At 31.8% G+C, this 23,204-nt stretch overlaps 3 protein-coding genes across 9 annotated transcripts; all 3 read left to right on the forward strand.

Moving 5' to 3' along the window:
• Positions 1 to 3,638: 3,638 nt before the first annotated feature.
• On the forward strand, positions 3,639 to 8,279 carry LOC113856172 (E3 ubiquitin-protein ligase WAV3-like). 2 transcript variants are annotated; one of them, XM_027487887.1, is made up of 2 exons: positions 3,639 to 4,018; positions 6,101 to 8,256. In XM_027487887.1, the coding sequence occupies exons 1-2, from the start codon at positions 3,800 to 3,802 to the stop codon at positions 7,979 to 7,981; spliced, it is 2,100 nt and encodes a 699-aa protein (XP_027343688.1). In that variant the 5' UTR covers positions 3,639 to 3,799; the 3' UTR covers positions 7,982 to 8,256. The 2 variants fall into 2 exon arrangements, with proteins under 2 accessions (XP_027343688.1, XP_027343689.1); XM_027487888.1 differs by lacking the exon at positions 3,639 to 4,018 and adding an exon at positions 4,617 to 4,680 and having other exon boundaries at positions 6,101 to 8,279.
• Positions 8,280 to 10,740: 2,461 nt separating this feature from the next.
• On the forward strand, positions 10,741 to 16,033 carry LOC113853867 (receptor-like serine/threonine-protein kinase NCRK). Of its 6 annotated transcripts, none has more exons than XM_027484551.1 (11): positions 10,741 to 10,860; positions 11,210 to 11,326; positions 11,397 to 11,714; positions 11,888 to 11,998; positions 12,464 to 12,577; positions 13,027 to 13,305; positions 13,484 to 13,725; positions 13,845 to 14,141; positions 14,447 to 14,680; positions 14,933 to 15,163; positions 15,373 to 16,033. In XM_027484551.1, exons 3-11 carry the CDS (start codon positions 11,597 to 11,599, stop codon positions 15,631 to 15,633), a joined length of 1,887 nt encoding a protein of 628 aa, XP_027340352.1. In that variant the 5' UTR covers positions 10,741 to 10,860; positions 11,210 to 11,326; positions 11,397 to 11,596; the 3' UTR covers positions 15,634 to 16,033. The 6 variants fall into 6 exon arrangements, with proteins under 6 accessions (XP_027340352.1, XP_027340353.1, XP_027340351.1 ...); XM_027484552.1 differs by lacking the exon at positions 11,210 to 11,326 and having other exon boundaries at positions 10,814 to 10,860; positions 11,397 to 11,466; positions 11,635 to 11,714; positions 15,373 to 16,003; XM_027484550.1 differs by lacking the exon at positions 10,741 to 10,860 and having other exon boundaries at positions 11,003 to 11,560; positions 11,635 to 11,714; positions 15,373 to 15,965.
• A 3,139-nt stretch (positions 16,034 to 19,172) lies between these two features.
• Positions 19,173 to 22,820, forward strand: LOC113855950 (protein CNGC15c-like). Its single transcript, XM_027487579.1, has 7 exons — positions 19,173 to 19,296; positions 19,445 to 19,994; positions 20,087 to 20,299; positions 20,600 to 20,898; positions 21,077 to 21,188; positions 21,548 to 21,784; positions 22,152 to 22,820. The coding sequence occupies exons 1-7, from the start codon at positions 19,268 to 19,270 to the stop codon at positions 22,818 to 22,820; spliced, it is 2,109 nt and encodes a 702-aa protein (XP_027343380.1). The 5' UTR covers positions 19,173 to 19,267.
• Positions 22,821 to 23,204: the final 384 nt, after the last annotated feature.

The raw sequence follows: 23,204 nt of genomic DNA on the forward strand, positions 1-23,204 counted from the left end.
TTAACTAAATTTTAATAAACATTTAAAATTAATATTATTACTATTTTTATTTATTTTAAATAATATAAAAATAAAAACATAATTTAAATAATACAAATTATTTTATTATATATAACTAATAAAATATTTATAAAATTTATTAGAATAACATATTATAAATATTTATTTTATTATATATATATATATATATAACTAACACAGAATTTGATTTTCAGGAAACTGAATTATTGATAGAAAAAAATGAAGTATATTCCTGTAATAAAATTACAATAAGTTCTATTTTCAACAACATAAAATAATAACACATAAAATAATTTTACTGTAAAAAACTCACTTAACAACATAAAATAATAACACATATTATAATATTTAAGAATTTAAAAAAGATTTTAATTTTATTATTTTTATTCCCGCACTAATCAAATGCTCTCACCTAAACCATTCCTTCTCTTCCATGTATATTCCTTTCACTTTCACAGCCCCAATTATAAAAAAATAAAATAAAAATCATACTTTTGTGATTGATGTGAAGATTTAATTCTTTTAAACTAAATAATACCTTATAGATAATAAAATACATTTATAATTATTAATTATAAAATTAATGATTAAAATTTTATTATTTTAAAACATATTATACATGTCTACATTTTATGACTTTTTAATGTGTTTATGGGTATACTAAATAAAAATTAAAAAAATATTTTTTTATCAAAATTATAATATTTAATATATCCTCAAGAACCAAAATGATAAGCAGGTAAATTCTTTTAGGTCATAGAATCACTCGTTTAAGTTACAAGAAAATGTTTTGATAATACGTTTATAAGAAAAAATTATAGAAATAAATAAATAAATTTATTAATTTAACTCGTAAAATAAGTGAATATATTTTAAAAGGTAGAATATATAATAAAAAATAGTCCAAATGATACAAACAATCATTCTTTACAATTATATGGCTTACTCACTAGTACTCCAAAGATACTAGTTAAAGAATTAATAAATGAAAAACTAGGATAAAAATATATTAATAATGTCTTTTTAATATAAAACAACATTTTAATCTGATAACAATTGTTTGTGAATATTTCAGCAGCACCCTTTCAAACTAAGTGTATGTATTAGGAGACTTTTTGTATACAAAATTATTTCCCTTTAATATCTACCCAAAAGCAATCTGGTCGAGAACCCATGCCACTTGATAGTTGATTTTGCTATGCAGTTGTAATTGATTGATATGTATCAACTTGTATTTCACAATAATCACTTTTTGAGGTTTTTTTTTTTGTTAAGTGTATCTTATTTCCTGCGTATTATAACATTTATTTTAACTAGATACTTTGTGTTCATATTATAATTAACTCCCTTTTTATTTATCTACTAGAAAGAAAAATTAATTAATTAAAACTTATAGTTAATACTGGTAAGTTTCTTATATGTTGTTCCATTAGAAAAAGAGTCATTTGACATGATAAAAAACATATTTAAAAATATTGAAATAAATAAATTATTTTTCTCGTATATTATTACTTACAATATCAGAAAAATTACATATATATATATTCTACCGTTTTTTAATTAATTATATATAAAAATGTGAAATAGATTTATTGGGAGAAGGAGGTGGGTGGTCAAAGTAACTGATTCAAAAGCTATAAATAAACCAAAATGTGAAGTTTGTATTAATGGAGGGAAAGCTAACGGTAGACACCGCAGCCTGAAAACGACGCAGTAAATTGAAAACCGATAGACTTTACATTCAGTATTATAGATATATTTAGTATTATTTTTAAAATTTTAATTTTTGTAATCTATATAGTAAAGTTAATATATTTTATTTACATAAAATTTTAGTTTAAATTAAAGAAAGATAATAATAAAAGTAATTATGACATTATATTTAAATAATATTTGTTAAAAAAATAACTACATAATAGCAAAAATTAAAAAAAAATTTACAATGTATTAAAAGTAAGGTAGATGTCATATTTATATTAATGATCTCAAAAAATATTAGATTATCAATATACTTTGATTAAATTATAAAAATATAAGGTTTTAAATAAGTGTAATATATTATTTCAGTGACTTATTTTTTCCTGCTGAATCATAATAAAATATTTTTTTATTGTTTTAAATCTGCAGTCTCAAATTTTATAAAAAGTATATATTATTTTGTCCACTTTTAAAAGCACATCCATGCATAGAAAAAACTTACAATTAGAGATATCAATTGCTACAATGAATTCGAGATTTTTTATAAATATTTTTTAAATATATTTTAAATTGACATATTTCTAGAAGTTGTTTTGTTCTCAATTTAAATACTTTTTAAATACTATTTTTTTAAAAATTCAGTTCAATTTAAAATTTGATATATTATATCTATGCAGCGATATACTTTTAAAATAAATTTCAAGTTTAAATAATTTTATTTGAAATTATTTTTTAAATTTTTACGTACCATATTAATAAATACGTTTCCTTAAAAGTTAATATCGATTTTAATTCTGATTTTATATAATTTTAAAATTTAAAAAAATTTATTTACTATTTTATTTTTTAATATTATAACAAATTTATTATTAATAGTCAAGGTATTTAATTTTTAATTCACAAAACATGTTAAATTTAAGAACAACTATAAGAACGCATTTAAGTCAAACAGAAAAGGCCATACATTTTTAATGCCTTTATTAATGAGCATGGGCATTCCATGTAAATACGGGTGGCTGGGAAAAATAGTAATGGAATAGGTCATTCACCGTTGGTGTTTGTCATGTGCATCAAATATTAAATATAAGTTTTTTAATGTGTGATTATAAAATATATTGAAAGTTTAAAATATTTTATTGATTTAAAATTATAAAAATATTTCATGCTTATTTTATAATAATTAAAATATTTAATATAATATTTATTTATATCCTTACGTATATATTAAAAGATTATATAAAATATTAAAAATCTTGTTAATTTAACTGTTAAAGTTAATTTAAACATTTAAAAATATAAATGTTTATTAAAAATAACTAATACAATTTTTAAATTTAATATAATAAATATTATTTTTAATAAAAAATATTTAAAATAAGACAATCAAACTAAAATAAATATTAAAACAAACTATTAATTCACGCTGGTCACAAAGCAGAACACTAAAGGGCAGTTTTGACTTGTAACGAGGGAGAATGTTAAAAGCTGTTTAATTATTATTTTAGAAGTTATTTATTACTTATGAAAGTTTAAAGTATTGAATAATATATTTTATTAATATTTTATAGAGAATATTAATGAGTTTCTTTCAAATAATGTTTAAAATATCAAATTATAAAAAATGTATTTTTTATAATTTTTTATTTTATTTAAAACAACAATACATAAATGATAAATATAATTATTACTTTTATTTCATTGAAATTATCTATAAACTTCTTAAAATTTAATCTTTACTGCTATTAATCTTTTAATATATATAACCACAAAAACATTTAACACAAAACAAATTAAAAAAATAAAATATCAGCAGATTCCTACTGTTTTTCAAATATACTTATAATAGCATTAGGTGTTGAGATATGGTTATTAATTAGCTACAAATTAGTGAATTGTCAACAAACTCTTGCCTCTATCCCAACACCACTCACTGCCCTCTCTCTTCGCTTCATTATTCTCTTCATCCGTTACCTTACTATATCATTCATAGCTCTCTCTCTCTCTCTGTTTCTCATCAATGCTCAGAGCAACCCATTACTCGAAGATCTGATCATCGTTTCGCAAACCCTTTTCGATCAAAATGGGAAGCAAATGGAGAAAAGTGAAGCTTGCTATTGGGATCAACATGTGTGTTCAAGTCCCTGAAACTGTTGAACATTCCTCCGCCTCCATCCCCTCCGCCACCACTTTTTCCGACTGTGTTTCATCCTCCGTCCATTCCTCCGGTTACCGTTCACTCACTTCCACATCCTCTTCCTCTACTCTCCGACTCTCCAGATCCCAATCCAAATACTACAAGGTTTGCATTACCCATTAACCTCTTCCACCTTCATCATACAAAGTTACACTCTTTTTTATTACCCTTCTCTTAATTCGCTTTTTTTTTTTTGCTTTAGATTTATCGTTCTAGATTCTGATTTCACTTTTTCAGTACATGGGGTCTGAAGATCATTCATTCCAATTCTTTTTTTTAAGGCGTGAGGGAGGTTACGGGTTAAGATATATAAAAAAAGCAAATTTTTATTAAAAGTTTAATTATTTAATGTTATCAAAGCATTATTTAATGTGATATTTTATTTTTTAATTTAATATTTTGGGATTACAAAAAAGATAAGCTAAATGTTAAATAGTAAAATAGGCATTAATATATCTGATTCCAATCACTGTTTAGTTGTTTTTTTCTTCTTCTTTTTGTTTTGGCCTTTCTATTGGCTTAATCCTAATATCAGAGTTTGACGTATCTGACTGTTGCGGTGTTGCTTTCGTCTCCATTACTTTGTGTACCATTTGAGGACCAGTTGCTTAGTTGGAAATGATTTGGATCGACAAAAAATAAATTTTGGGGACCCTATACTAATAATGATGGGTTTTGCTGCAATGAATTTTTTTTGGGGATCTTCTAACTCGATGATATTAAATAATAATCTGGACGAGAGCATCCAAACTTATATGGGAAAAGAGGTGCATTGCATTTGAAGCCCTTGTTTTCTGTACTTTTCATGTCTTTCCATGTTTTGCTGAGCACTTTCATGTCTTTTCATATTTTGCTAATTCCCAAGTGCATCCCCTCCATGAAGAGTCAAACACCCTTTAACCGTTGATTGAGAAAATTGAACCTTTGTGAGCAATGAATGAATAAGAATCATCTTTGATTTGTCCTCCTTTTGATGACGTTTTTATTTTACCATTATTAATTGATTTCTCGAAAGGTTCAATGTTACAGTTGCAATTTGCCTTTGCCTTTCTGAAAGTTCTTTGCCGATTGTTTATTTTTCCCTTTGATTATGCTTGATCACTGTTTGTCTTTGACCACTTAACGTTGACTTTTTTTAAAAAAAATTTTGTAGAATTGCCTAGGAATCCTCGAATGTTGGTAATTGGGCATTCTATTTCTACATCTATTCCATCTTTTTATGCACTGGACTTAGTGGACCTGCATTGAGTCGAGACACAAAGGGGGCCAGTGTTGGACAATAATGTAATTTTGCATTTGTATATGAATACTTTATTGAGGCATTGCTCCGATTGGCGGTTTTAAAAAACAGTTTTCTAAATCAAAATAAAAAGATATTAAATAATGAGATTTGATATTTTAAAGTTTAAACAATATTTAATACAGTTATTAGGGAATTATAATATTTTAATAAAAATATAAATATTATTTTTAAAACTTGCCCTGGGTTTTCTTTTTTCTTTAAGCTTGACTAATGAAGCATTGGTCTTGAAGCCATGGCCTTATCGATGGTCATTCACTCGTGTGACCACTTTTTCCTCTAGTGATTTTTTTGTTTGATAATGATTGTAATTAAAAATCGCCAATGCATAAATGAGAGAAAATAATAGATGATGTGAACGAGTACTCGAAAAACGAGTTGTGAATGAAGAAAAAAATATTGTATTTTGTCAATCACCTGTATATACTTTTCAGCTTCACTTTTTAATTTCCCTCCTACCATAATTAATTATAGGTATAGTATCAAATAGCTTTGCAGACAATGTTATCACTACCATAGGTGAGATTTATGTGGTGGTGTAGTGACCAGATGTTGCTACTGTTTGAGCTACCTCTCAAGTCTCAAACATATTTTTAATAGTGTTCTAGATGACATCAACTTGGTTGATTTAGCTAAGCCAGTATCAAAAAATGGTTAGAGATTCACATTTCTATGTAAAGTTGTAGACTTCTAGTTGACATCAACATATCTCTTTAACTCTTCCTCCCTCTTGGTTCAAGGGAAGTTTGTAGAATCTTGTTTGACATCTACTACGAAATTTGTTGATAAAATTCCATCATTGTGTTCTATATCTTGTATTTCAATCATGCTAAATGCCATATTAGCACTTATTACTTTCCTCACATTTTTTTATGCATTATCTGCAGGGGACATGTGCAATATGCCTGACTTCAATGAAAGCAGGGCAGGGACATGCCATTTTTACTGCAGAATGTTCTCATTCTTTCCATTTCCATTGTATCACAATCAACGTAAAACATGGGAATCATATTTGCCCAGTATGCAGAGCAAATTGGAAAGAGGTTCCTTTTCCGAATCCTGCTTCTGATGTCTCTGGTATCCTTCAGAGGATTCCTTCTCAACAAGTTGGTACAAGTAGATCAAATTCATCAATCAATAACATTCCTGAGCCAGCTATATTTGATGATGATGATGAAGTCTTGGATCAACAAACTTCAATTACCCCCATCACGAATGAGGTTGATCACAGCATAATAAGCACAATGGAGATCAGAACATACCCTGAAGTTTCGGCTGTTGCAAAGTCAGACTCTCATAATAACTTCGCTGTGTTAATTAATCTCAAAGCTCCTCCTCGCTCAGGGATAGAACAAAGCAATGACACAAACGACACTAACTCATCGTCCTCTTTGGCTCAAAATTCTCGTGCTCCAATTGATCTTGTAACAGTTCTTGATGTGAGTGGTAGCATGTCAGGCACAAAGATAGAACTAGTAAAACAAGCTATGAGTTTTGTCATACAGAATCTGACTTCATCAGACCGGCTTTCTATCGTTGCCTTCTCCTCCACCGCACGCCGCGTCTTTCCTCTTAAGAGAATGACTGATGCTGGAAGACAGCAGGCATTGGAAGCAATTAATTCTTTGATTCCATGCGGTGGAACAAGCATTGGTGAAGGCTTGATGAAAGGTGTCAAAGTGTTTGATGACCGCAGATGGAAGAACCCAGTTGGAAGTATCATATTACTATCTGATGGACAGGATACATGTAGAGGCTATGAAAGGTCTGACGCTAGACCTTATTACGAGACACTTGTTCCTTACTCCATTCATCGTAGTAATTATGATGGTTTGCATATACCAGTGCATGCATTTGGCTTTGGTGCTGACCATGATCCTATTTCAATGCACACAATATCTGATATATCTGGGGGTACTTTTTCTTTCGTTGAAGCTGGGGATGTGATTCAGGATGCATTTGCACAGTGCATTGGGGGACTCTTGAGTGTGGTGGTTCAGGAAGTAAAGGTAGAAGTTGGGTGTGTTCACCCTAGTCTGCAACTTGGTTCAGTAAAAGCAGGAAGCTACCAAACTAGTTTGACTGACGATGCAAGAATGGCAACAATCAAGGTAGGAGATTTGTATGCTGAGGAAGAAAGAGACTTTTTGGTGACAGTCAGTGTTCCAGTTGATAAGTCTAGTGATGAGATGCCTTTGTTGATAGTTAAAGGTGTTTATAGGGACCTCATCACAAAGCAAATGGTGGGTTTTGGAGACAATAGTGAAGTGAAAATTCAGAGACCTGATGTAGCTAGTGATGTAGTTGTGTCAATAGAAGTAGACAGGCAGCGAAACAGGCTTAGAGCTGCTGAGGCAATGGCTATGGCTAGAGTTAGAGGTGAACGTGGTGATTTGGCTGGTGCAGTTTCTGTTCTAGATAGATGTCAGGCTTTATTGTGTGAAACTATGTCTGCTCTAGCTGGTGATCCACTATGTGTTTCTCTTTCTGCTGAACTAAAGGAGATGATGGATAGAATGGCAAACCGACATGTTTATGAGCAATCTGGAAGGGCTTATGTTCTGTCAGGATTGAGCTCTCACTCAATGCAAAGGGCAACTGCAAGAGGTGATTCCACAGAAAGCACAAGTTTTGTCCATGCATACAGAACCCCTTCTATGATAGACATGGTTACCCGTTCCCAGACCATGCTTTTGAGGACTCCATTATCTGGAAGTAGCACCCCTAGATCTACTAGATCCTATTCTGACCGGCAAAGAAGAAAATGATAATGAAAACTGTGTTTTAAGAATTTCTGCTCAGCCTTATACATACTCATATTTCTGTGGAGAACTTTTAAGTTTCTTGTTTTACCTTGTGTTTTATTATTCCCTTTGGTTTTGGCAAGGTGGGGGGTTATAATGGAAAGTGGAAAGGAATGAGTTCTGACTAGTAATTATTTGTTTTTAGTTGAATAGTACATTTTTGGAGAGGAGGGTATAGCAATGTTACAGTGGAGATTTCTTCATTGCTTTACATATCTACTATATACTTCTGATTCTTTTATTAGTAATGCGCCTTCTTTTGCTCTGCTTGTCTCATTTAGTTATATGCAATTCTGTTTCTTCCAGGTGTATCAATGGCTTGACAGGTTTCATTAGTAAAATAGTATTCTGTTTTAGGTGATTCATTTCGAATCATGCACAGCATGGGATTTCATATACCAGCCACATATAAAATATATTATGTTTGATTCATTACAAGAACCAGCGGTTTTGGATTCTAAATCGATAAAATTATAGCAAAATAATCATTTTGATTTATCTTAAAAAGTCCACTTTGATTTTGAAAAATTTAAATTCACTTTACTATCGCATGTGTTTAGAGACATGCTAGAAATAAATTATAAAAATAATTGAAATCAACTTTACCTTTTCAATGTTTTTTTTTCATACATATATTCGGAAGTTAAATCTGGTCAACATGTTTAAGGGACTAACTATTTATAACTTGGTCAGACTTTATTAGTGCTAACTGGGATTAAGAAAAAAATGGTTCATTGAAAAATGTTTATATTGCACAGTGAATCATGTAAAAGTTGATATACGTGTCTACGTTGATTGCAATAAAAATCAATTTAAAGATTATGGACTTAATTTTTTTAAAAATTTATTTAAAGGGTAGCTTATTTAAGTATTCTTAATAAACAAATAGGTATATGCTAGTAAAATCCATAGCTAAATAAATCAGAAAAACGCCAATTTATTATTTGTTTTTTTAATATTATAAATTTAAATTTTATTTTATAAAAATACTTTTTATAACTTGTTTTCCTTTCATACTGTTATATATCTCATCATTTGTAATTTATAATTTTATATAAAATAAAATAATTTTTTTATTTTAATATTTATTAAATAAAAATATTTTTTACTTCTTCAGTTATTTTGAATCTAATGACACTTATATTATTTAATAACTTTTACAAAAAAAAATTATTAGATAAATTTTATAAAGTTTCATAAAAAAATAAAATAAATATCAAATTTTAAATAATATAAGTGTAATTTGACATTATATATATATATATATATATATATATATCAGTCTTATATATTCGTACCTACATGGTGTGCCGTATACTTTCTAGTTTTAATTTCTTGTCCACAGAAAAAGTTACGAAGCAACAAAAGCCTAACCAGGGGAAGACAGGCCCAATACAAGCCCACCATTAGAAAAGACAAAACCTGGAAGGAAGAGATAACTGGCGAAGCCTCGCTGTTCTTTTTTATTTTTCGGTTGTTTTTGTGCCGACACTCTTATTATGCACTTAAAGCTTTCAAGTGGGCCCATAGCGACAAACAGGCAGATCATTGGGACCAGCGCCTCGTGCTCTTCTTATTATTTAAATGCTAAAAACTATTTTGTTTTTGTAGTTTCATGTTTTTTTTTAATTTATCTTCTATATTTTTTTCTATCAATAATATTTTTATGGGGATAAAGTAATATAAAAAAAATAGCATTACACTCTTAAATGACACACAAAAAAAAGAGTTTAGTGATGCGAAAAAGTATAAAAAAATTAATTATAAAGACAAATAATTATGTGAGAATAAAATATAATTTGTTCCAAAACATATTAAAAATAATTCTGTCAATCCAAACATAATTCAAGTTAATATATACATAATTTATAGAAGTCCTCCTCCTAGCCAAGAAGACCAAGGAGAAAGAGCCCTTTTATTTGATTTATTTCTTTTTCCTTTCTCACTTTTTTCTCATGGAATAAACTAATATTGCAATTGACATAGCCTAATGAATTAAATTTTATACACATGTTCATATAATTCTTGCACCAATAGTTGTTAGAGGGGGGAAAAAGAGAGAGTCTACTATTTGAAATGTAAATGTTGTAAAAATAACGTAACAATTTTTTTTCCCAATGTTTTCGTGACAACTTTGTGTCTATGATGGCTCACCTTGACCTTGGAAATGTGCTTATAGATGAGCATGTGATACATTTTAGATTCGGATTATCAGAAATTGAAGGTGTTAGAGGGTCCCTGTCTCAAACAAAGAAGTTGTTTTCAAAGAGGTGGTAGACTAAATGGTTTCTTTTTGAAGCCTAATTTCCTTTCTTTTTTTGTGTGGATAAGCTTTCTAAAATATAGACCAATCAAAGTTTGTTGAGCCATGCACTTTTCTACTTCTCCAAAATATCATTTGTAATATGTTCCTTTCCATTTGTGAAAAAGTTAACTAAAATATAGGTAAAGGTAATGTCATGTATGCATGATCAAAACATGCAGCTTAGTGAAGATGAGTTCCCTCCCATAGTCCCATTACTCTAAAATTTCACCTACTTTTCCCTTTATTTTATTTTACTTCACAGAGCTAGTTATAATAAGTAACATGTTCACAAAAACTAGCATCATACTTTTAGACTTCAGTACATTCTCTGTCATCAAGCAAAATTTATATTGATTCTGGCCCCACTATTAGAATGGACTAAAGTTATTTAGTAGAAGCATTTGGAGAGTGCTATAGTATAGTAGCATTCGTACTCTAAAAGTAACATCCACTGACTCTGCTAGATATAATAATTAGCCTTTGCCTTCTCTGAGACACTAATCATTCTGCTTTGACTTTCCTGTTTGAAGCTGTCTTGGTAAGCTATGATTTGCACTCTCAGACGAAACTCCTCATTCTCAAGAGTTTGCAAGGGAAACTAGGATGTTTTCTTTTGGTAGTTGTCAAGTTCATTCCATTTGTAGGCAAAAGAAGTTCTTGTAGTTCAGTGCATATATTTATTATATGATGTAACAAACCATCGATGAGTTTGCATGTATAACTTCTCCTATTGTATCTGTTATGTTTAGGCATATATCAGTTGTGGGTTGATGTTCAATTATGGATCCGTGAATATAGTTTCTATTACTCATCCTACTTTAACTGTCCTATGCTACTACTCAGTCAATATAGTTTCTAATTGTGTCATTTTATCTTTGTTTTTTCAGTACTTTGGTGCTTAGGGTGGATAGAATATCCTTAGCTCAATTGTTTGTTGGCTAAAAGTTCATTTCTTCTTTCTTACTGATTCTACCTTATTCACACACAAGGCCCACAAAATTGAGGTCAGACAAAGAAGTTCACATCTACTTATTTAGTATGAAATGATTCCCATTCATTTTTTCTTTTTTGCAGCATATGGATACCTGGAAGGCTGGAACTAAAACCTGGGGGGTGCTGTTTCCTATTTTTATCTGTACATAAGGTAGAATCAGTATTTATAAAATCTTTATCTGTTTGATCCACGGATGAAGATTTTACTCAGGAGAATTGAAGATTGAGTTTGTCCCCCTTCACAGGTTCACCGCTTGATGCCAAGATTTGTGTAGAACTAAATGTTCCTTACTTCCTTTCCTTTACGTGCTTTGTATAGGTTGCAATATATGAGGCCTCAACTCAATATTGTTGTGGCTCTTGTTATTAGCTTGCTCTGGATTCAGCACTCAATTTGTGGTTAGTATAATAATTTATAATGCATTTGGTACTTGACTTTTATGCTGTTACCATTAGTATACCTTGTGTATGATATTGTTACATGTTGCTTCTCATTCATAGGTTGAAGCCAAGTGAGCCATAATACTTCCTATTTTTCTTTGTTGCATGATATTGTTACTTGTTATCAACAGATGAACCTTCTGATACTGGCCTAAACAAGTGGAAATGCAGATGCTCTTCTATCCAAGGGAAACATAAATATTCTCTTGCTAATTGTTCCAAGTCATGTGATTGCCATTCAGGTATACTGGTAATTCTTTATTGGCATGACGACTGTGAGCCTTATGCTTATAGTGTGTTGATAAAAGTTTCCTTTGTTAGTAAATTTAATTTCTATTTATTGAAGGCATTTTCATGGTAGATTTCCAAAAACTAAGTGGATAAAACATGTTAGTCACGGGTCAAAAATCTCCAAATGTAATTTGTAAAATTTCAGGTTTAAAACATTGGCACTTTAACATGAAGAACTCTATCCAGCCAACATTTTAGTTTTTTGAGTTGGGAGAGTAGAGTTGTGGTCATTAATTGATATGCTTAAGGTAGGAATGGTGTATGTGTTTCCTACTTAGGTGAAATAGGGAGATTGTAGTTACAAACAGATATGCTTATGAAAAAAATGCAATATTTGTTCACCATTTTAGGTGACAAAGGGAGACTGTGGTCACATCCTGAATATTTTTTGGTAACTGTTTTACCTTTCCATTTAGATGCTGAAGAGAGTGCATCCATATGGACATGCATATGTGGTCCGAATGGGTTTCCTAAAGTGAAAGCAAATGGACATAACCTTAGTTGCTTTAATGCCTGCAACTGCACCTCGGGTAATTTTCCTTCTTTCTCTTTTACTTTCATCTTGAAATTTCACTTATTGATGCTTTCCAAAATTGATTTAGATGGACAAACGCTAAACCAGTTATTATTATGCGAAAAGAAAAAAAATGCATATTTATATATGCAAAAGACTTGATTTAAATTGCAGTTGCATTGTAATTATAGAAATTGTGCTTGATGCAACCGCTATCATGGTATTGAAACTTCCAAAACTGCAACATTTGGCCCACAATTTCAATTTCTTTAAAACCATTCTGAACTCTCAATAATGGAGGTTTAAAACAAAAATTTCCCATGACATATATGAAGAATGATTTTCTCTTCAACATATTTGTGTCTTATTGGAGATGGCATAAATCCATGCCTTCTTATAGAAATTCAGTAGCATTTTTTCAGATCAAGATATTCAGAATAGTTTATGATTTTTAGTGTTCTGCAGGAACTATCAGGATGCCACTAGGTTCAACTTCAAAGAAACAAATTTCAAGCAATATTGTAGTAGTTATTTTATCAATTTGTGTTATATGCACAACTATTGCATTTCTTACCTCAGTTGTATGTCATGTATGGCGGAGGGAGAGATGTCCTAGTCAATCACCAATGATATCATCAGACAAGGAAACAAGTTACAGTAGTACCACAAACTTAATTAGTCACAGGACTTCTTCAGTTCCAGAAGCAAAAATTTCTATAAATTCTTCTATCAGTCATATTACAGGTAAGTTGGTTTTGCGTTCATTATTCTTTGGAGTCTAATTTCTTAGTTGAAGTGCATTTGTTTCAAGCTAGATGTCCAATTTTATCCACAAGCTCCAAAGTTCTGTTTCAAACAAAAGTAGTGCTATTTTGCCATTATGCTTTGGTTCTTAATTACCCTTTTCTATTTATTTATTTAGGATGCTTTCGGAGGGCCTCTTTCTTGTTTGGGAGCCAAAGAGAAACCTTTCATGGAAATATCATTCAATTTTCGTTTGCTGAACTGGAAAATGCCACTGAAAATTTTTTGGCCTCCAACCTAGTTGGACTAGGTGGAAGTAGTTATGTATACCGTGGCCGGTTGAAAGATGGTAGCTATGTGGCAGTCAAGAGACTAAAAGATCAAAGAGGGCCTGAAGCAGACTCAGAATTTTTTACAGAGGTTGTACATAATCGTGGTCCAGTTTTCTTTGGTTGGTCATGCTATAGTATAATGTTCCATAGTGTCTAGAAGAAAAAACGAAAAAATTATGATCCGAAAACACTCTTTTGTTTGTTCAGATTGAACTGTTGTCTAGACTTCATCATTGTCATCTGGTGCCATTGGTGGGATACTGCTCAGAATTAAAAGGAAAAAATGTTCAAAGGTTACTAGTGTTTGACTACATGACTAATGGAAATTTGAGGGACCGCTTAGATGGAATTTTTGGAAAGAAAATGGATTGGTCTACTCGCGTTACAATTGCATTAGGAGCTGCAAGGGGGTTGGAGTATCTTCATGAAGCAGCTGCCCCAAGAATTCTGCACAGAGATGTCAAATCCACAAACATTCTTCTGGATAAAAATTGGCAAGCAAAAGTACTAGTCTTGGTTGTCTATATGGTTCTAACTTCAAACAAATGGATAATTGCTTAAGAAAAGACAATATAGCTTGATACACGTAGGAATCTAACCAAGTAAACATGGCTTGAGCCTGTAATAAGACAGTGAAAGCAAATTCTAATTTTAGTGGTTTTAACATCTTTGTGCTGTGAAGTTTCTTTTGTAAATTTACGTTAAGTATGTTTCTTGGAGAAATATAAAGTTAATGATTAAACTTTAAGTTTTATTAGTCACTTAAATCATGTGTGCTTTTATAATCCTTTCAAATAATCAATATGCAGATAACTGATCTTGGTATGGCTAAAAACTTGAGAGCTGATGACCACCCTAGTTGTTCAGATTCTCCAGCAAGAATGCATGGAACATTTGGCTATTTTGCACCTGAGTATGCAATTGTTGGGAGAGCCTCTCTTGAATCAGATGTCTTCAGTTTTGGAGTGGTTCTTCTTGAACTTATTAGTGGTCGGCAACCTATACTTAAATCTGCAGGCAAAGAAGAAAGCCTTGTTATATGGGTATGGGTATTGTAAAATTAATTATCCATTATTACACTAAACCTCAATTTGTTCTTATTTGGAGGATTTTCCATGTCCTCAATTTGGTGCTCATATATACTAACATGTAGTTTGGATGATTGAGTTTACTGATAATTACCTGCATCAGTTTGAACTTCCTGCATAGCTTGCTTAATGAATCTATTATTCTACTAAGAAAGAGATTATGAACCTTAAATATTGAAATATATGGCTTAACTACTTCTGTTTTAGGCTGCTACTCGCTTACAGGACAATAGGCGAGTAATTACTGAGCTGGCTGATCCACAATTGAAAGGAAACTTCCCAGAAGAAGAGATGCAGATAATGGCATTCTTAGCAAAAGAGTGCTTGCTTTTGGATCCTGACACTCGACCAACTATGAGTGAAGTTGTTCAAGTTCTTTCAAGTATTTCCCCAGGAAAATCTAGAAGGAGAATAAACATTCCAATGAGCATTTTTCAGGTCCACACATTCACTGTCATGACCTTATTTCTTAACTGGAGTGTTCTAGTTTGAACATGTTTCTTATTTTTCACAATCTTTGGTTAATTTATGTTTTGTTTGTCTGATTGTTACTTTACATCAATCAACTGCCAAACCATCAGCCCATAGCACACAAAATGAACCATATCTCATTTTTATTTTCCTTTTTCATTTCTGGACATGTAAAGGAACCGGAGGATGCAGAGAAGCAAAGGCAAGCTCCATCGAGTAGATTTTTAGCTCATAATTTATTGCCATTGGGTGTTGACCACAATTTTCATGTTGGTAATGAAAATAAAGATGTATATATAGCTTCATTGGGGCATATGGAGAGTTTGATCCTCTCAACTTCAAAAGGTGAAAGCCTGCATGCATCAGAAGACGAAATGGTAGATTTAACCGAGCCTCGTTTTGAATCATTTTTCATGACCAACGTTAATTTCCCTTGATAACATGCTCCTGAATGATGAGCAAAGAAGCAGAGAGCACAAGTCTGAAGAATAAGGAATTTATATTGTGAATTTGTGACTGCTGGTGCAGTCAAATAATCAATATTGTGTATGGTTCAGTCCTATAGGATGCAATCAGATGATGAGTTGTGAATATGGCTTTTCATTTTACTTTAAAAGGCCTTTCACATAGGTGTTGCTTTAAATATGACAGAAATAGATTTGTTGTACAGAAATGCATAGGTGATGTTGCTGGTTGTACTTTATCTGGAGAAGAATCGGATGTGATACTTGTACAGTAAAATTAAACTTGCAATGCTATTTTGCAGTAGCATTGAAGTTTGAACCAATTGAATTGAACTTATTACAGCCCACAAACCTAAATTAAATTTTAATTTTTCTAAACTGTGCAAGATTGTTCATAATAATCTATTTTATTAAAAAATATAAAATTCAATGTATTGATGTTATCAATTGATTAGGTTTGCTGACTTCAAAAGATATTCATAAAGCCAAGACATTTGTTTATTGGTATCTATCTGTCTTTTGATAACATGTAGTTCTTGCCTTACTGGTGTGAGTGTTAACCAATCAAAGGGGATTGATAACACGTGTCAACAGATAGACTCATCAGCCATGAGGTTATCTACATCACTACATTCTCTTATCTTCTGAGTTAAAGAAATTGGAATTGTTGTCAGTGAGTACCTTCTAAAGAGTTTATATGTTAGTTGGGATTTGAATGGTAGATGTGAAGTGTAATTGTGGAATGGATGGTTTGGACTAGTACATGCATGTTACATAATACGAAACCTATGTAACTGAGTGGTAGAAAAGTGATGGATCCACCTCCATCTCCACCTCCACCTCCAAGCACACCGTTGCTAAGTCCAGCTCCACCTGGTGGAGGGTTCTTGGATTCATGGTGAGGAACTTTAACTTCTCTTTACTTAATTAAGTTTTGCAAATGCATATTAAACTAAGCAATTCTTGGTTTGTTGTTTTGGTTTTATTTTATGTCTTCCAGCTTATGGTTTATGTGTTGCTGTGGTCTATTTAGTTGCTGCTTTCCTCCCCTCTTCGAGCCAGGACCTCCTCCTCTCTAATGTTCGCTCCATTGTTTTAGGATTTTCCTTTTCTATGATCCATGCCACAGGGGATAAGACTATTTTGTCAATCTTATAGTTGTATTTCTCATGTTAATCTGTGTCCGGGTTGAAAATAAATTCAATTTCTCCATCGGGTATGTCTCTTATAGATTATTTGAAGGAAAAAAGGTCATTTTCCATCCTCCCCAAGGATCAGCATTATGATTGTAAATTAGTGTTTGTTTGGTTTATATTTTAATAGAACTAATTTTAAATTATGGTTCTCGACAATTCGCATTGTGGTGAGTCGCAACATCAATGGCCACGAGAATGGTTTTATACTCAACTTTGGTTGAAGGTTGGATTAAACTTGATTTGGTTACAGAAACAATGGACATAATAATTTTTATTAACTGAATAATTATTTCCAAGAAATCATATAACTAGAAATAACTTAATGTATCAAATAATCTTTTATCCAAAGCGTCCCTCGTAATGCCAATTTCCCTTTTAATAGAAATGAATTCAGACAGATGACTCACTAATTTACTTATAATACTTCTTTTGATTGGTAATATTAAAAAACAAATTAATTAGTAGATCAATGGCTATTCAAACTTTAGAAGAAGAACTTGACATAGAAAGAAGATTCAAAGAAGAGAAAAGTTAAAAGACAGAATCCAATTTCAGAACTGAATATCTCTTATTAATCTTTTGCTCCTGTGACACTGTAACCCCCACACAGAATCTCTTGGGGTGGAATTGGAATTTTAACCCAACTTGGAGATGAAAATTTTACAAATTTTGAAAATCTTCATTAAAGAAAGAAAATTTAAGCCTCGATTATCTCACTCATTAGTCATTGCCAATTTTTATTATTATTGTTTCGACAGCCGTTCCCTGCCAGCAATTTCTTTTAGACAAAAAAATCTTATTGCAAATTTAATCAATTTTAACTCTTTGTGTAGCTAACGATTTTGAACTATAAAAAATAATTTCACACCGTTGACCATATAAAAATTAAAGTGTTAAAAAATTGAGTATAGAGGGTTATTCTCCCTTGTAACCTTAATGTTTCTCTTAGTTTGAAAGGAAAGAAATAAAAAGAAATTAGGAATAATAATATTTTTTTTATTTAGTTAAAAAAATAATTTTGAAAATAAAAATTATTAGTTTTTATTTAGTTAAAAGGTGTGAAGGTGAGGGAGCATTGAACGCCAGTTGTAGCAACCTGAGCTGGGCGAGTGGATGTGGTGAAGTGTGAGTTACAAGGAAGGAACACGTGTCCAGATTCCATTGCAGCGTACTAACGCAGTCAACTCTTCCTCGGATCGTTCGCACGTTAAAATATGTGAAAGAGATACCAATTTCTATCTTACTCTCTCTCTCTCTTTCCAACTAACCTGTTGCCTGTTTGGTTTACCTAAACTGGTACGACCCTATATGATTTATTGAGGATGAAAATTATTATGATTTCTCTTAGTTGTTTATAAGATAAATATTTTTATTTAAGTAAATTAATTATATTTTATTATTTTATTTAAAACGAAGTTATTTATTTTATGAGATAATTTAAAGAAATTCAAATAATGAATATACAAAATAAGGTGTGGATAAGTGTAACAATGAAGCATAAATCTTATTTTCCCCTACTTCATTGGTAATTGCCAACATGTCAAACATCAACGTTACATTAAAAAAACTGGCATTTGTTTTATTTTATTTTTAGTGTTGTACTTGTTCATTTATACGTTAACTTCCTTGCATTAGTTTTTCCATTAGGATTATTTATACGTTTTTTCTAAATAAATCTCTGTTTGACATGTTCTGCTACATTTAAGGGAAGAGTGACAACTACTAGGAAATGAATATACTACTCTTTATCACTCACTCTGCAACTGGTTCTACTTTGCCTTAATGACCCATCTGTTTTTCAATCCTCAAAGTGGTTTCTAGTTTCAATGAAGAAAACAATACTGGAGCTGCAGATGTGAGAAATTGATTTAATGAGACATGTCTTTGCTTGAAGCAGAGGGAAATGCTCGGGAATCTGTCTCTCCTTTACAATCCTTTTTAGTTGGAACAGTTGTAAGAAACCAAATTTAGCTTTTGTTAGCATCTTCTTTAAATGCTTTTGTGGATCTACACTATGTTGCTATAACTAGTATTCAGAGCAGCTGTTGGATATCCAGTAACATATTTGATAAGAATACAAGTGTCAATGATTAAAAATTTGACATTTGATGTGATAAGTACAGTTGCGGAGTTTATATATATGAACTTATTCTCTGCCTTTACGTAACGAATTTGTTTTTATATTAAGCTAGTAAATTGGAGAACCTTTCTAATGCTTCATCTCCAAGTTGTGTTCTATTCCATTGTTCTCAAAATATTCATCATTGGTCAAACTCGGTTGTTAAATGTCCAACATTCTTTAATGATTGATTTAACAACTGATAGCTGTGATTTAAGATTTAACACATTTTCCTTGATCCCTAGATTCAAAATTTTGATTGAAGAGAAGTTGATACTTGTGGAAAATTGACATGGGTTTTGGTCATTCAAGATCTGAAAGGTTTGTTTAGTTACAAGCTATTTAGTACTTGTTTGGACTATACTGAACTTCTATGCTAGTCCTCAACAATCATATGCATGCTTTGAGTGACTCAATGAATCCATTTTTCATAATTTATTAACTTTTGATTCCAAGTTTCATATTTCAGGTTTGAAGATGATCCTGAACAAGCAAAAGTTCCTTCAAACAAGGGTGACAATGGGATTAAGATTAAATACCACATTGATGGAACACAAATACCCAAGTCTAGTTCCAAAATGGCTCAAAAGAAGGTGACAAGGAAGAAGTTCTTGCAAGCTAGAGTGTTGTCAAGAGTATTCTCAGAGGACTACGAACGAGTAAAGAGAAAAGTATTGGATCCTAGGGGACAAACCATTCAGCGCTGGAACAAGATTTTCTTGGTAGCATGTATAGTATCTTTGTTTGTGGACCCTTTGTTCTTTTATTTGCCAATGGTTAGAGATGAAGCATGCATTGATGTTGAAATAACTCATGAAGTGATCCTCACATTGGTGAGATCGGTGGGGGATTGCTTTTACTTGATTCAGATTTTGATGAAGTTTCGCACAGCTTATGTTGCTCCTTCTTCCCGGGTTTTTGGTAGGGGTGAACTTGTTGTAGGCTATTCTAAGATTGCATTTAGGTACCTCCGAAAGGGTTTTTGGTTAGATTTTGTTGCTGCCTTGCCCCTTCCTCAGGTGCCTTGTTGAAAAGTTTCTTTATTATATTATAAGCAAAATTGTGTTTGCTTTGACATGCTAAATATGCTATTATGTTATGTTTATTGCAGGTGTTAATTTGGATTGTTATCCCAACTCTTAAGGGCTCAACCATGGCAAACACAAAAAATGTCCTTCGCTTTTTCATCATTTTCCAATATTTGCCGAGGCTATTTCTGATTTTTCCACTTTCATCACAAATTGTGAAAGCTACAGGGGTTGTGACACAAACAGCATGGGCAGGGGCTGCTTACAACCTGATGCTTTACATGCTGGCAAGCCATGTAAGTGGATGAAACTCTTATAAAAGGCCTATACATTAGTCTGCAAAAATAAAATAAAATGAGCAGAGCAAGAAATACGCTCTTTAATGTACTTTTTTTTTATTGTTAAAATGTCTCACGAGTAATGAATATAGTTAGAGTATTTCTTGTATGGCTTGGATAATCCATTTTTTTTAATTAACTTTTGAGAGTAAGTTAGGCCTAAGTTTTCTTGAACTAATCAGTTGAAACTTAAAAGAATTAAAGTCCCAAACTTAATTACTCATACCTTTTTTGTTTTTTTCAAATGGGAAATATTCTAAAAAGATTTTAGGAGCTTGCTGGTACCTTCTATCAATTGAACGTCAAGAAGCATGCTGGAGAAGTGTGTGCAATCTAGAGAAGTCATTTTGTGAATATGGATTCTTTGACTGCCACAGGGTTAAAGATGCCCTAAGGATCTCTTGGTTTGTAGCAAGTAATATCTCGAATTTATGCTCACCAAATGATAACTTTTATCAGTTTGGTATATACGCTGATGCCGTGACTTCCCAAGTTACATCCTCTGCATTCTTTAATAAATACTTTTTCTGTCTGTGGTGGGGCCTAAGAAATCTGAGGTAAATCTTATGCACCCTTGTACCTTGTTACCATCTCTACCCTTGAGTTAAGCACTAATAATTATATAATGACCTTGCTAACATTTTAATCTTTCAGTTAGAAACCTTGATAAAATGCTGCCCATGACTAGTACTCTTATTCCTTTAGCATTAATGGTTTTCTGATTGGAGGGTGCAGCTCTTTGGGACAAGGCCTTCTTACTAGTACTTTTGTTGGAGAAATCATGGTGGCCATTGTTGTTGCAACCCTTGGATTAGTTCTTTTTGCGTTGCTAATCGGTAATATGCAGGTAAGGGCGATTAAAGTACGTTTCTTTAAGAATGTTTTGAAAATGTGAAAATGTATTTCCCATACTTCTATTGTTAAGATTGAAAATCAGCGAGCACATCTGTGTGTAGAGTGCATAGTAGGAAGTCTTAATTAGCAAAATTAGAAAATGATAAATGCATTTTAAGCAAGAAACTTGTCCTCCAAAAAGTTTAATAAAGAACTTCTTAAAAAATAAAATAACATAAGCTGACTTTAATTTATGGGAAGAGTTTTATTTATTTTAGAACTTAAACTTTTGATTTTATAAATACTTATTAAGAAATTGTGCCTAAATTGAGATTATTAACAAGGCATACTAATAGAAGGTGAATTTTGCAGACATACCTGCAATCAACTACTGTTCGCTTAGAAGAGTGGAGGGTGAAAAGAACTGATACAGAACAATGGATGCATCACAGGCAACTACCTCCAGAATTAAGAGAGTCTGTGCGTAAATATGATCAATATAAATGGTTGGCTACACGAGGAGTAGATGAAGAATCTCTTCTCAAAGGACTTCCCGTCGACCTTCGGAGAGACATCAAGCGCCACCTCTGTCTTGATCTAGTTCGAGGAGTACGTACTATGAGACATCAAATTTTACTTCTTTACAAGATAGTTCAGCTAAATTCATATGCATGATTACATCTAGAAATCACGGATAAAACATGAAACATACATTTACGATACAAATATATTAAAAAAATGAAAAATTTCAAAAAGAAATGCTAACAATCTTCTAGTCACACTCTTCAGTATACTGTATATAATTCATCATCAAAATATTCATCTAATAAATTACAAGAAATGTGTTGAAAAGTACATTAATAAATCTATAGAACTAGAAGTTTACCCGTTATCTAAAATCATTCATGCATATTAGTAATTAGTGATAGTACTACAATTGAAGTTAATTATGAAATAACTCATTGATTATTAACAGGTGCCGTTATTTGATCAAATGGATGAGAGGACGCTAGATGCAATATGCGAGAGGCTAAAGCCAGCATTGTGCACTGAGGGGACCTATCTTGTTCGTGAGGGTGATCCTGTGAATGAGATGCTCTTCATAATTCGAGGTCATCTTGATTCTTACACCACCAACGGAGGCCGTGTTGGGTTCTTCAACTCGTGCCTCATTGGGCCAGGTGATTTCTGTGGCGAGGAACTATTAACTTGGGCCTTGGATCCACGGCCCAGTGTGATACTTCCTTCATCAACTCGAACAGTTAAGGCCATCTCAGAAGTAGAGGCCTTTGCACTCATAGCCGAAGACTTAAAGTTTGTTGCATCTCAATTTAGAAGATTGCACACTAAACAACTTAGACATAAATTCAGGTTTTACTCACACCAATGGAGAACATGGGCTGCTTGTTTCATTCAAGTTGCATGGAGAAGGCATAAGAAAAGGAAAGAAGCTTCTCAGCTTAGGGAGAGAGAGAGGGAGAATGTGCAAGTTGCTGAGCCTCAAACACCAAGTTCAGGGTCAGGCTTTGTTGGGTATGGAAGGAGTGGTAGGAAAGGTGTTAATATGCATTCTGGGACTGCTTCTTCTGGAGTAGTTAGCTCTTTGCTGAAGCCAGCAGAACCCGATTTTTCTGTTGATGAATAATGCATGAATGTAGATTCTTAACCTAGTCTTGGGGTCATGTGTATTGTTTTTATTATTTGTTCATGTAAATTATAGATAGAATTTTTTGTTACAAATTAAGTAACTCTACTTAATTGGTTAAATTGCATTTTGAAAAATGTTTTGTAGACAATTGAGAAAGTGTTACGCTATTAGAGAGAAAGAAATAAGTAAAAGAAAGAGAAGTGACAAATGTGATAAGTGATATTGAAAGATAAAAAGAGCTATATAAAAATATAAGAGAGATATTAAGATAGCATTTACGTACTTATAAATTATAACTCGTATAGTTTTATCCTCATATTTTACTCTCTGTAATTTTAGTTTTCTTTATTTCAATTATAGGAATTGCACTTTTTCAAGCCA

The sequence above is a fragment of the Abrus precatorius genome, unplaced genomic scaffold (assembly GCF_003935025.1).
Source record: "Abrus precatorius isolate BTA unplaced genomic scaffold, Abrus_2018 Scaffold11, whole genome shotgun sequence".
Lineage (NCBI taxonomy): Eukaryota > Viridiplantae > Streptophyta > Magnoliopsida > Fabales > Fabaceae > Abrus > Abrus precatorius.